This window comes from Coenobita brevimanus, chromosome 33, assembly GCF_032717465.1.
Source record: "Coenobita brevimanus isolate Jiangsu-jjx chromosome 33, ASM3271746v2, whole genome shotgun sequence".
NCBI lineage: Eukaryota > Metazoa > Arthropoda > Malacostraca > Decapoda > Coenobitidae > Coenobita > Coenobita brevimanus.
Window position 1 is genome coordinate 12,791,770 of NC_136986.1, and position 14,724 is coordinate 12,806,493.

General features: G+C 40.1%; 1 protein-coding gene across 1 annotated transcript in view; it reads left to right on the forward strand.

The window, feature by feature from the left end:
- The first annotated feature begins 8,129 nt into the window (after window positions 1-8,129).
- LOC145395794 (ionotropic receptor 93a-like) overlaps window positions 8,130-14,724 on the forward strand; it is a 75,654-nt gene continuing 69,059 nt past the window's right edge. Inside the window, exons 1-3 of the mRNA XM_080269330.1 lie at window positions 8,130-8,206; window positions 8,749-8,908; window positions 13,200-13,465. Of these exons, the coding sequence (XP_080125456.1) occupies window positions 8,130-8,206; window positions 8,749-8,908; window positions 13,200-13,465 (503 nt within the window). The remainder of the gene's footprint in view (window positions 8,207-8,748; window positions 8,909-13,199; window positions 13,466-14,724) is intronic.

Genomic DNA, 14,724 nt, shown 5'->3' on the forward strand with positions numbered 1-14,724 from the left:
GCTTGTTCTAAGAAATTTGTGAATTGAAGAACTGGCACGTTTCCTAGTTAATAAGCGTTAACCAGTAAACTACAAGGATTCTAAGAGATTTGTAAATCCAAAGACTACTTTTCCTGGTTAATTATAACATAAGTACTCATTGTTAGGCAGAGAGAGAAATGACACTTTTGATCCTCCACCTTGATTCCTTTTGTAGGTGCAGCTGGCGGGTGCAGCATTGCAGTGCAGAACAGCTGATCGTCCCTGATGCATGCTGCCGCCTCTTCTCTTCTGCCTTGTTGTCATCATTTACTGCTGATTTGCATTATGTAATTTTACACGTAGGTACGGTTACATCATAACTGTTACACTTACACCAAGTATTACATACATCACGCTACATAACAATTAGTTGTTAATGTAAATGTAGTGAACTTTTTGCTCAGTTTGACCTAAGTACAGGATTTTTCACCGTCGTCACGGAGTTTTTTCCTCAAGCTTGCTTCTATTAACGTAAATACGAGGTTTTTCGCTCACTGGCAACTGTGACTTTCTCCTTTAGCAGGATACCACACACACACCACAGTGTGAATCTTGTGTGACTGAGTTAGGATTTATAAGTATGTGAATTGAAATTTTTTTTCCCCCCAAGAAAAAAAATTCATTTTGATGGGGCGTTATGTCACGGGTTGCTGCGACCATATATTTAAATAAACTCGTGACATTGAACTTGGTGGGAAACCACGAATTCTAGTGGAATCCCAGTATGTATCACTCAGTCAACCGCCACATATTCACCCAATCGGGAGTGTTTTCGGATCAATTTTTCACTGTTTCATAAGTGATCGTGTTTGTGCATGACATTAGCACCTCCACAGAGTGATTTGTTATGGGTGTGTTTTGCTCACTTCTAGCCATTAACAGTTGGCAGCTGGCCTCAGTCCTCGCCTCGCTTGTTTGAATTCAGGCAGGATTTGAGCATTGTGGAAGTAGGTTCGATTGGGCTCAGTGTCGAGCAGCGTGTGTGGCAGCGTCCTTCCTCAGCAACGACGACCAGTTCATCCCGCCGCCACCGTTGTCCAGCGAGTTCCTGAATTACCACCTAGCGTGATTTGGTGAGAGGTTCAGTGAGGCAGCATCCTTCCTCAGCAACGACGCCCAGTTCCTGCTTAGCCCACTCTCTGACCAGTATTTTTCTTTCATATTTTCCTAGGCTTAAGAGTTTAACTCTTGAGTGAGCGAGTGAGTGTGTTCTCCTTTTTTTAAAATTCATAATGAAACGTGTAACGTAAATTTGTTTCATTGTAATCAATAAATTAATTTTATTTTTCTTGAGCTTAATGTAATGTAAACTCGTGTTTTATTTCTCCATTAAGTTTATTTCACTTATAGCTCCCAGTTTGCATAAACGCTTTGCATTATTCCTAACTGGTACTTAGGCCAGTCCCTTTGTATTAAGCTTAAAATCCGTTGTGCAACCAGGAGTTAATTGCACCCGCAAGAACCTGTTTATCATTAATAGCATTAGTTATTGAGTGTCAGGTGTGGAGTCACTTTCTCCAGAGGCCAACAGTACCAACAAACAGCACGTGTGAGCAATTAGTCTCTGCTGTGTACTGTTGAGAAAGTTTATAAATTCTCGTCCTTAGAGAATCGGTGAAGTAAGCCGGCATAAAGTAATCATTGCTTGATTTTCACAAGTCGATTCTCTGTCCTGTTCTCAAGTATTATTGCATATTATTCTTTAATATCGCATACTCTATAAAAACTCTGTGACAACATGTATAATTCACCGACTTCAAAAGAATACCATTCCGTCATATTTGCCCTTGTTACAGGAAGGGCAGTCAAGCCAATGTAGGGAGAGTTTCTAGTGATAATGATCCTGTGCGCAGGTATTCCTTCACGGACAATGAAAAAAAAATGCCGTGAAAAATCCATGATGCACGAATTGCCTGTCCCCGGAAAATGTGCCCAAATACCTGTCTGAGGATCATCAGAAGCAGCCTCCGCGTGCTGAAACCCGTTCCCCTCCTTTCACACAGTAATACTGATTGTCCCTACACTTGGCTGATGGGAACTAGGGCAATGGGCACGTGCACCACGTACACCACGGCCACAGACATGCGTATATCTCTGTTATTATCTAGGAGTCCGTATTTCCCTTTGTAATTTAAGTGTACTGTCATTTGTGTCGGATCCTCGGTGCCTTACGAAAGTAGGTTCATTCTCTTTCTTTACTAATTTTGCATGGGACACCCTCTTATGCGCTTGTGTGTCATTTAAATAGCTTTAACAACGACGAATACGTAATCATAGATGAGATCTTAGCACCTTCAGAACCGTAATGTCTCATGAAATTTAATCAAGAGTAAAACCCAAGAATTTAAGTTGAGTTTTGGATGGAGATTTCGTTGTGAAAGATTTGATGGAGGCTATTTTTCACCCCTGTATTTAAAAACTCTCCAGTGTTGAGTAAAATTATCTAGCGGTTGTGGGAATCCCCCTTCCTCCCTCCCCCCCAGAAAATGAATAAATGGAAGACGCTGCAATAATTAGGTGGCAAATATACACATACACTTTTGAGCAATAGTATCTGCCGACCCTCTAAATTTCCCAACAAGTAAAAGGAAATGGCAGCCAGAGTTCCGCACTGAATAAAAGCCTGCTGTTGGTAGTTCAAAGCTTTGTTGGACTGAAGCGAGAACAAAGCAAGATGATATTATTACTTGTGCAGTCTACATGATCATTTCATTTTCTTCATTATAATTAATCCCAGATTTTTTTCCTTTTGCATCTTATTCCACACAGCTAAGTGGCAGAACAACAATTTTGTGATTATACTTCCTTTCTATGACACTTCACGACCATGAACATATCATAGTGCTGATATCTAGTTACAGCTTAGCATTCAAGATGGAGAGGTGATAAGATTAGGTCAAGTTAAAGTGAACAGGGCAGAGTAACTGGTCTTTATCCCGTGAGAAGCCCTGAGTACGACTTTGTTTCGGCGAGATAAAAACAGTGGAGAGTAGGCTATACAGAACCAATGGCTGATGAGTCAACTGTAGTAACCAATTAACTGGACAAGATTTATTACTAGAAACCATTCAAGACTTAGAAAAGCGGCCCTATGTGATGAACAGAATGTAAGTGGAATTAACTTCATACATTTTTGTTTTCATTCATTCCTGCTACGGCCAGAAAATTTCACTAGGGAGACAATTTTCAGATTGAAGTGTTAGTTATATTTTCCTAAACAAATGGGTTAAATTATAGCCTCGATTAGATACAAGAGTTCTTCCAAAGACTACATGAAACTGTCCCTTCTTTAGCTACAGGAAATAATAAAATACACCCTTGTAGTGTCTAGGGAATAAAGATAATTCATTCAAAACTATAAACGTATTGTGCAGGTACAGCATGTTGATTCACTTGCCGTACAGTCCTGACGGTGCCCGGGTGGTGCAAGTGGCTTCCTGGACCCCCACATCAGGTCTACGCTATCTCACACCTCCCACCCTTTTCCCGGAGAAATACACCAAGTAATGTGTACAGATTACTGGCCATTTCAGAACTGAAGTATCTTATGTAATGTGTTGAAATTACTGGGCATTACAAAATGGAAAAAAAAAAAAAAAACATAAGTAACATATCCAAATTACTCACGAGCATAGACTGGGCTATACCCATTTCATTCTAACCTGGCTTAAAACTGTCATCTCATCATCTTGAACGGGTTTAAGAAGAGATTAACACTAGAATATGGTGCTAGTCATGAGAAAGTGTTATGGAAATGAAGTAGAGCCACGGCTTTGTATTTTTCTGCATCTGAGGTATCTATTTGTGAAAGGCTGAAAATCTAGTGCAGATTAGTGTAAAACAGGTGTAACTTGTAGCTTGTGGTATACATGTTACAATGTAATCAAAGAGAACACCGAGCCAAAACACAATTACTTAAATGAAATTAATATTAGTAATCCAGTATGATAAAAATTTGTCACGGAGTACCTGGTACCTATACTTGCTTCGAATAATATGCAATAGCCTTTATTCCTACAGGATTATCATAGGCTGAATAAAAAGTCACTTCCACCTAATGTTGCACTGCAGCTTCCATACGTTCACAATATTACATTATTTTTGGCAGTTTCTATGGCGCAACGATAAACGTGACGGCGCTTCCAATAGAACCCTACTGGCAAGAGGCAATCGAAGGCAACACCACCAGGTACTCAGGCACTGACTACAATCAGCTGGTTACGGTTGGCCAAGCCCTGAATTTTACTTACCGAGTCCTTCCATCACGCAGCTGGATCGAGGTGAGAATTATATACCTGTCTACATTCAAACTTTTGCTGTTACTATCTGTTGTTTTTTTTAAAGTAATTTGAATATTACATACGAATATAATATCAGCATCGTTTAGGAATACTGTATTTAGTAGCCCACTTACTTTTTTATGTTAGCGATTGTTTAAAATGTGACCTCTAAAGATACTGCATTGTTTTTCACAATTATTATTCCAAAAGTATTCACTGCAAGGGTTTGGATTTGATCTCATTTTGGCTGCTACTGCCTGAAACCTAATTTCAAATAAGATGTCATCCCTTTTAAGGTGTTAATCAAACTCGATTTAGCTCTAGCATATCAGTGTTCTACAATATCATCCTTGCTGAAAACACCACAAAGCCAGCCAGGAGACAGGACGTGTGTGCTGGGCAATCCCCAGGTCCTGTCCTCCCCACTTACTATTATTTAACCAGCCCATACCCCACTGACCGGGCTAATGTATGGCCCGGCCTGCACTATGTGTGTAGGAAAACTTCGCATGAATGAATGAATGAAAGTAAACTTACTGAAACAGCACTTTCACATCTCCGCTGCCCTCAGGGATGATCGATGTCGATCAATGAAACATACAGTACAAACTGCTAGCTGTCGCTGGCATCGGTATCGTCAGTGCCACCTAAAACTACATGATAAACCCCAGGGATATCAGATTTGGTATATTTTATGAACCCCCAGTATGTACTTAGATAAGTTCAACCATAGTGCACCACTGTTTGTGAGCGATGTCGTGTGAGTGACGTCGTTTTTTTCTTGTTTGGTATGCACCAATGGGCTTCTTTCGACTCTATCCCTGTTTGATATATAACTAATTATTTATAGGATGTTATTATATTCTTTATTATTTAGAGGATATTATTAGATTTCTTTTCAAAAAGTTTGGTACCGAAAGCAGTAATTTATGTTTCATTCTGAATATTTATTCCCTAACTGGAAAAAACTAGAAAAAAAAAATGCCTTAGCTCGTCCATTATCTCTGGACAGTTTGATGACTTGGTCCAGGGGATTGTTTTTACTCTGGAAAGACTTCTCTCTCTCTCTCTCTCTCTCTCTCTCTCTCTCTCTCTCTCTCTCTCTCTCTCGTATTTAAAACACAGTGGAGGTGAAGGCATGATTCCCCGCCACCCCTCTGCTTCTTTGTGGCATAGCGCTTCTCGCATTTCACTGAAGCGTTGCATATCCTGCCATATTTTACTGACATTACTTTCCTGAAGTGAATGCCTCTGTCCCTCCCCAATAACGGAAGCCATATAGCATCCGCCAAGCAGGGAACCATAGTCCCCTTTCCTTTCCAGCTCTTGCTTGCAAAAGTTACCTGGTAGTCTCAGTCCTCATGTATATAAACGATCAAATTAGGATCTGTCATCATTCTGTATTTCACACTGCCTATGATCACTAAACTTTAACCAATGTGTTCAATCCAGACATCTCGAAATAAACATGACGATGTTTTTAGGTTTTCCTCGGAAGAACAATACAGTATTATACTTGGAGCCTTGGGCTCGTACTTTATTAAGCACTAAAACGATCAGTTTCATTCAAATTAGGAAGGGCATCTTGCTGGTAAGCTTTAAGGAATGCTACATCATAACTTTAGTTCGAAACATTTCTCTGAAAGAGTTTATGGTAAGAATGACACACGAAATAATATATATATATATATATATATATATATATATATATATATATATATATATATATATATATATATATATATATATATATATATATCAACTGGGGATTTCATTTCTTTCTTTCATTGTTATATTTACTTGCAGGTGACAGATCAGGTGCAGATTCGTAAATCATTCATGGCAACAGTGATATATGGTGTTATTCCTCAAGAACTGGAGAGGTGAGATTCAAAGCTAAGGGTAACCTTTGCACTGCAGTATTCACTGTTTTTTATTGATAATCCGGTTTAACTGTGGATAGTTTTTTGCAGCAAAGAAAACCTACACATTGTCAAAAGATAGAGATAGCCTATCTAATCTGAAACTGCCTAATATCTTATTAATTATAGATAACCTAAGTGATGAGGAAAATAGTTTTTGAATTTTGTTTTACTTGTAAAAGTGGGGTAAGTTGAAAATGAACCTGTCAGTGAACAAAATTCAGGAGCATTCTTCTACTGACTGTCTACAAATGTGGAACTGAATTCTGTACATATTACCTTCTCTTGCTTGTTGACAATAATGACACTTTTTCTTGGTTCACTTATGTTACTAAGCAACATTAGTAAGCCTAAGAAAGTCCATCCCATAATGAAGGGGTTAGAAACTGGCTCTGATAACTCATCTTTTAAAAAGAATCTTATTTCAGCCGATGAAAAAAATGTCAGTACCAACGTGTTCCGCCAGTGCGTCCAAGAAGGACTATATATTCATCTATGAGAAAAATATATTACCTGTGCCTTATTCTCGGTTTTATTAGTGGTAGGTGGTGACGACCATCATCCACTCACTTCATGTAGTGCTGCCTACTTCTTCCTTAGTCTTTATCATTCTTTTTCTGTGCCTGCCCTCCTCTCTTCCTATTTCTCCCATCTTTCCTGTCACTTTTTATTGCTTTTCTTTCCTTTACAGGTGGCTTTACATTGAGTGACAAGCCAAATGGTTTCCCGTAAGCCAAGAAACCATTTACAGCGCTGGATGGTTATCATATAACCAAACCATACGTGCTCCCTACGTGTCAGCAATTGGGTAGGTGGAGGGTTAGTGCCCCTCCCCGTAAAACAAATAACTCAAAGTCAAATGGCCACCCCTTATGGGATTATGGCGTCAGACAATAGATAGACAGATAGATTTTCGTTTCCCAACATAAACAGAAATAGGAAGGATGTAATGGATGGGAAGATGATGATGGAGTTGTAAATATTGTACCGTAGCTTCTTGTAGTCTAACAATGTTCGATGGTATAGGAAATGATCTGGAGGGTTGTCTATGCATGGAGCTATGGGAAGATGATCAAGTGGGAAATATAAAAAATCTTTAATTTTACGGTACTGTTTCCAGATGGGACTTCAGTTTCAGCTGTAATAATAATAATAATAATAGTAATAATAATAATAATAATAATAATAGCGAGGCTGGTATTGTTTTCAATCTGTCCGTCTTTCTGTCCGTCTTTCTGTCCGTCTGTCCGTGTTTCTGTTGGCAAGATAACTTCGCAACCGCTCGAGATATCATTACAAAATTTTACAGGTCTGTAGTAGATAAAAAATCGATCACGAGTTCGAAATTAGTGAAAGTAGGCCAAGCTCTATGTGTCTGTTTCCATGATAAATTCACAATCGATCAAGATATCGTCACAACATTTTACAGGTGTGTAGGAGAGATGAAAATCTCTTACGAGTTTGAAACTTGTGAAAGTAGGAGGTCTGTGTGTCTGTTAAGACAATAACTTTGCAACCGCTCAGGTTATCACCACAGAACTTAACATGTATGTACTGCAGCAGGGATCGAAATCTTCTATGAGTTAGAAATTGGTGAAAGTTGGTCAAGATCTGTGTATCTGTTACCATGATAACTTTGCAAGATATCATCACTAAATTTTACAGGTGCGTAGTAGGGATGAAAATCTACAAGTTCGAAATTGGTGAAAGTAGGTCAATGTCATACTTCAAGCCGTGCTAGATATGTATTGGCTCGCGGCTGGTGTGATTCCCCAGTTGGGAGGGCCTCTGGTTATCGCCCACCTTACGAGGGAGAGAAATAATATTTTTCCCTCTCTCAGTGTGTGTGTGTGTGTGTGTGTGTGTGTGTTCCCATTTTATCTTATGAACGACTTGAGCTATCAACATGAAACTTTCAGGGCCTCAAGCTATGGCCCAAATCTTGGCCGAGTACGAAAGTGGGCAATCGGGGTCAAGGTCAAGGTCACCAAAATGGCTGCCAAAGTTCAACTACTTTTTATTGCCCGTCTTTAGCACCATTATATCTCATGAACGGCTTGAGCTATCAACATGAATCCTTCAGGGTATCAAGATGTGGCCAAAATCTTGACCGAGTTCGATAATGGGCACTCGGGGTCTTGGTTTAGATCAGAAACATGGCTGCCAAAAATCAAGAATCATTTATAGACCGCCTGTGGCACAATTATATTTCGTAAACGACTTGAGCTATCAAAATGAAACCTTCAGCATATGAAGATATGGCCAAAATCATGGACTTAATCAACAGCATATTCTGGCAGGCAATTAGCATTCGGATTCGGAATGCTTTTCTTTCATTCTTAATTATTATTATTATTGTTATTATTGATATTATTATAATTATTATTAGTTTTATTATTAATTTATTATTATTATTATTATTATTATTATTATTATTCGATAACAAATTCCTTCCTCTGGTTAGATGGAATAAATGGCTATAACATCTACAGACGTAGCCTCTTTATTTCTAACAATGTTTCCAGATGGGATTTGACGTTTCCCTATGATCAAACTGCTGCTAAATTCGCCATGGCCACGCCAGTCATAACACCCAGTTGGCTGAGCTTCTACTACCCTTTGAGTGGCCAAGTGTGGATCGGTGTCTTGGCTTGTACGCTGACTGTCTGCTTCACACTTGTCAAGGTAAACATGCAACTGGTCAGGAACGGGCGCATCCAGTATTAGTAATAACAGGCAGCAGAAAACGGTTCCTTATGTTATTATTATTATTATTATTATTATTGTCCTTGTTGTTGTTCTTATTGTGGTTGTTGTTCATCATTATATTAAATTTAGTCTTGGGACATTCTCAGTTAGCAGCCCCGGGCCGTCTTTCAGTTTTTTTTTCATATGCAAGAAAGAAGGAACCAAAGGCCAGGGGCCCACAAACGGTTCCTTCAAAGAAAAAAACAAAAACAATACCAAAGAGAGCCAAATTCAAGATCCGTTCATTGCGAGATGCCTGGACACATATCGTTTGAAAGACTGGAGATCATAGGAAGTAGGAAATAGAGACAAAGGGGGGCAGTTCCAGAGTTGACTTGTTGCATAAATGAAGGATTGAGAGTAACGGTTAACTCTTGCATTAGAGATTTGGACAGAAAAGGAATGAAAGTTTGTTGCTAGAAGGGTGCTACTCGCCCGTCGTAAAGGTGGAGGGATACAAGCAGAGAGTTTAGAGGGGCAGCGACCATTGAAACAGCGACAGAAAAGAGATAAAGATGCAACAGTGTGGCGAAGAGACAGAGGTTGAAGGGAGCCAGTAAGAGAAGGAGAGTTGATGAGACAAAATGAGAAGAGCTGTATGTGGGGAGCCTCCTCACAGATGTAAGTTGTTCTCTAAACAGGGGCGAATGAAACCCGTGTATAAAGTATAAAAAAAAACCGTGTATAAAGTCAAACACTGTGCAGCGGTAAAGAAGGTACAGAGTCGGCTTAGCACACCTAATTTCTTGGAAGCAGATTTTCCAAGAGTTGCAATATGATCTTTCCAAGATAAGTCCCGAGTGAATGAAATCCCAAGCATGCTCAAGGATGATGCAGGATTGAGCTGGATATTATTAAACATTAGTAGGTACTCCTGTGGAAGATTGTGTCGGGTTGATAGGTGTAAAAACTGAGTCTTTGAAGCATTAAAAACAACAAGACTACTTTTACCCCAGTCAGAGATACGAGCCAAGTCAGACATTAGGTTTGCCATAGCCTCATCCCTTATTTGTTGAAGTAAGTGCTGAGATGGACATTGCGGGAACCGAATAGAAAAGTGAAGGGTGGAATCATCAGCGTATGAGTGGGCAGGGTTACATGTACAGCTTAGATGGTCATTGATGAATAAAAGGAAGAGAGTCGGTGATAGGACAGAGCCTTGAGGAGCACCACTGTTGATAGATCTAGAAGAACGATGGCCATCTACAACAGTGGCTATAGAATGACCAGAAAGGAAGCTATAGATGAAGGCACAGATAGAAGGATAGAAACCGTAAGAGGGCAGTTTGGAAATTAAATATTTATGGTAGACTCAATCGAAAGCCTTTGAGATGTCAAGTGCGATAGTAAAGCTTTTGCCAAAGTCCCGGTAGGAGGATGACCAGGAGTCTGAATGGTAGGTGAGAAGATCGCCAATGGAGCATCCCTGACGGAACCCATACTGACGATCAGAAAGAAGGTTGTGATGGGAAACATGCTTTAAAAATTTTTTGTTAAGAATTTACTCAAAAATTCTTGAGACACAGGATGTTAAAGTACTTGGACGATAGTTAGAGGGTTGGGAATGGTCACCCTTCTTTGGGATTGGCTGAATGAGAGCAAACTTCCAGCAGGAAGGAAAGGTATAAGTTGACAGACAGAGGCAAAAGAGTTTACCTAGGCAGGGTGTAAGAACAGAGGCACAGTTCTTCAAGACAACAGGAGGGACTCCGTCAGGCCCATATGGCTTGTTAGTATTAAGGCCAGCGATATAAGAAAATGCATCAGCTGAAGAAATTTTAATGTCAGCCATGAGGAAGTCAGAGGGTGGAAGTGATGGAGGAACAGCACCTGAATCATCTAAGGTGGAATTGGAGGAGAAAGTCTGAGCGAAGAGATCTGCTTTATCAGTAGAAGAAATAGCTATAGAGCCATCAGAATAGAAAAGAGGAGGGAAGGATGATGAGATAAAGTTGTTAGAAAGGTTTTTGGCAAGGTGCCAGAAGGAGCGGGAAGAATTCGAGCTGGAGAGTTAAGAGCATTTAGTACGGATGAATTATTTTTCGTGGAGAGAACAGACTTAGCACAATTCAGTGCAGAAACATAAGCGAGATATGATTCAGGGGTGGGTTGGTTTTGGTACCTTTTGTAGGCCCTTTCCTTGCTGCGGATGGCATTAGAACAAACGTGATTAAACCAAGTCTTTCTTGCATTAGTCAAATGATATGAGATGGGAATGTATGCTTCCATGCCCGAGAGAATAACCTCCGTAATGTGCAATGCACACCCAGATGCAGTACTCCCTGAGTCTCCCAATCTGCAGCTCCAAAGTGCGACAGTCGACGTTTCTTTGGTGGGTCCACAGGCCGTACAGGAACAATAGGACAGGTCAAGGTAATTAGGTTGTGATCGGAGGAACCCAACGAACAGATTAACAGTGTAAGCAGAAGGATTAGTTGTAAGAAAGAGGTCAAGTATGTTAGAAATCTCTCCAAGGCGGTCAGGGATACGGGTAGGGTGCTATACAAGCTGCTATAGATCATTACGGATAGAAAAGATGTAGGTTTGTTCACCAGGTAGATCAGTGAAAGGAGATGAGAGGCAAAGGTGGTGGTGAACATTGAAATATCCTAGAATGGAGATTTCAGAGAAAGGAGAAATGGAGAGAATGTGTTCCATCGGTGAAGTAAGACAGTCAAAGAATTTTTCATAGTCAGTAGCTAAGTAAGCAGCACAGATATATTTAGCCAGAGAATAACAAGAAAGCCGAAGCTAGAGAGTAGAGAATTGAGAAGAAACAAGTTTAGGAACACGAGAGTAAGATAAATCGTTGTGTACACATATACAACAGCCACCTTTGGCTTTGAAATGAGTATAGAGAAGTAGGAGGAAACTGAAAAGGGTTTGCTGTTAGTTGCCTCAGACAGCTGAGTCTGAGACAGGAAGAGAAGGTGAGGTTTAGAGGTGGAGAGGTGATGTTCAACGGAGAGAAAGTTAGAGGAAAGGCCGCGAATGTTGCAGAAATGAAGATGTGAGTTTGACAGTGGTTCCAGGCATCTCTCTGAGTAGCCACACACGTAAATATATTTTCACAAGGTAGATGTTTCTGTTTAGCTCCTTCAGGATTTTTTTCACAAATGTGCTTTACTCTAGCAAAGCACAGTATGGTTCTTCATTTTAGTGAAGGCCGATTTGGTGCCAAATATGCCTATTGCCATTGTTCTTTACTGTTTTATACTAACAGAGGACAATGATTCATTTAACCCTCTCATTGTCGCGTTTTCTTTTTCTTCCGTTTTATATAACATGAGCCAACAGTATATGATATTTATTTAATTGAATGTGTCAATGGAGACAGTTGCTTATTCTCGTACCATGAACACTTCCTTGGTCAGGTTAATTCTACTATCTTTTCCAGTTAACTCCAGACGATATGTTCAACTGAGTCTTTAACAGGAGACTCACAGGTGGAAATCAGAGTGAGCAATTAAGAAATGTACTGGAAAAAATATTAGTTACATTTTACAGCTATAAGTACAACGACTCTTCTTGGACGATGTTAGATTCATGCAATGGGAAAATAAAGAATATATATTGCTGCTTTTATACAGCATAACATTAAACACTTTGCTGAAATATATATTTATGGTATAGATGAGTAAAGAGTGGGTTCAGATTGTTATTTCCACCCCGAGCCTCTGCTACAGCCACCACTGTCATGTAAGTGGTAGGCAACTTCACACTTGCTGACTTCTTGAAACCATAGCATGGAATTGTTAATTAATTCTGCTTTCATACAGTATTAATTTGTCTGCCTTTTTCGACGAAGAAAGAACTTTAGCCATTCCTAATTAATTGAACTCTAAAAAAATGAATAATACATCATAATCTCACTATAACCAATATCTGACTATTCCATAACAATTTCACTATTGTACAGCGTGCTATATGTAGCCGAAAAATTACATTAAAAAAGTAGAAAAAGATCAAAATTACTTTATGAATCTGGACATATCAAGCAGCTCCGCAAAAAAAAAAAAAAAAAAAAAATGATGCAAATGACCTCAACAGTGTTGTGTGTCTTCCTGACGGTAGCAGATGCGAGGAGGTGCACTTTCTTTCATGGCTGGTATTACCAAAACCATTCCACTGTCCGAAACATCACTGCTCGCCCCTGTTACACAATAAAGAAACAGCTATGCACTCATATCGTTGTATATGTATATCATTGTATATGTATGTTTTACAGATTACGAGGAGAAAAACGTGGCAAACGCGGCATGGAGTGCTGAGTACTGGATCGGTGGTGCTGGAGTCTGTGGGCACCCTGTTGGGCCAGGGACTGTACGGACGCCTCTCAACCAGCCAGTCCAACCACATCCTGGTCGGCACTTGGTTGTTCTTCGGTGTGGTGGTGGGCACAGCATATCGCGCCAGCCTCATCGCTTCCCTCACCCTCCCAAGGCTGCCACCCAGACCAGAGACAGTTGAGGAACTGGTCAAAGTAGTTGACAGGTAAGATATCGAAGAACAAATGTTTGGATACAAAGGTGCTGGATGAAATTGAAATGTAAATTAATGCTGGACCCTTTGGTTATTTATCTCTGCTCTACACTGCATCACAGTTCTTAAACTCTTAGTACTATTTTGCCCCTCATTCACCAACACATCACACAGTGAGTTAGTTTTCACCCAGCAGCTGGTGTTTTATTCAAATCCTTTGATACGTTACTTTCAGACCTGATTGTTCGAAAGCGGGCAACACTGAAAGAATCAATAAATGGTGTTCTCAAGTACCATGTAATACATCATCCACTTAACCCGTCACGTCCCGAGGTTTTCCGCACCTCCGACATCCCCCAGTCCCGAGGTATTTTAGATTTTTTTTTTTTTGGCTAAAACCTTCGCTTTTGGTGAGAAACATTGAAAATTCATAGAGAAATTGCTCACCTGAGGTTTAAAGTGCCCAATCCAGGTAGGAGTTCCTCCTTACCTGAGTGGGTTTTCTAACATGCTGGCACCAAAGAAAACGAGTTCTATGGGAGGGTAACTATTTTATCCACTCATAAACGGTATTTATTTATTTACTTGGTACGAATGTATATGTAGTATGACAGTATATTGGTTTTCAAGCAGTAATAAAGGCATTATAAGCATTGTTTCACTCACTAACTAATCACCATACCTGACCTATTTTTGCCACACTACCTGATCATTATTTCTGGCTGTTTCTTCTTCTAATGCTATGTAAACATTGTCCTCCACATTGTCATCGATTGGGGAATCACTCTGGCCCTGAATAACTTTACTAGCCAGGTCACTGGTAACAGGTCCTTTGCCAAGACAATGGCATGAGGGGGGGAGGGGGGAGGTTATGCAGTGTAAGGCATTGTCCCTGCTTGGTATCTTGTACAGGAATAGAGGAAGGTGTCCCGTGTATACATACGAAAAATCACGTGCGAAAATTGAAAATTGTGCAAATTAGGTACCTTGCAATTGCACGACGTACTGGTACGTCGCCGGGACTGGCAAATGCAAATCGTGGTGACGTACCCATACGTCGTCGGGACGGGGCGGGTTAACCATACTTGAAATATTCCATCCCTCAGTATTTATCTCCGGCTTTCCTATATTCTTTTTCTCTTTAATTTTGTGCTTACCGCCCTTGTAACCTTATTCACTTTCACATCCATTGTTCTGCAGATATATCACTGCCGTACAGACTTTCGCTTATGCCTCCTCCACTGTCTGCATTAATACGTGGACTGGATCCG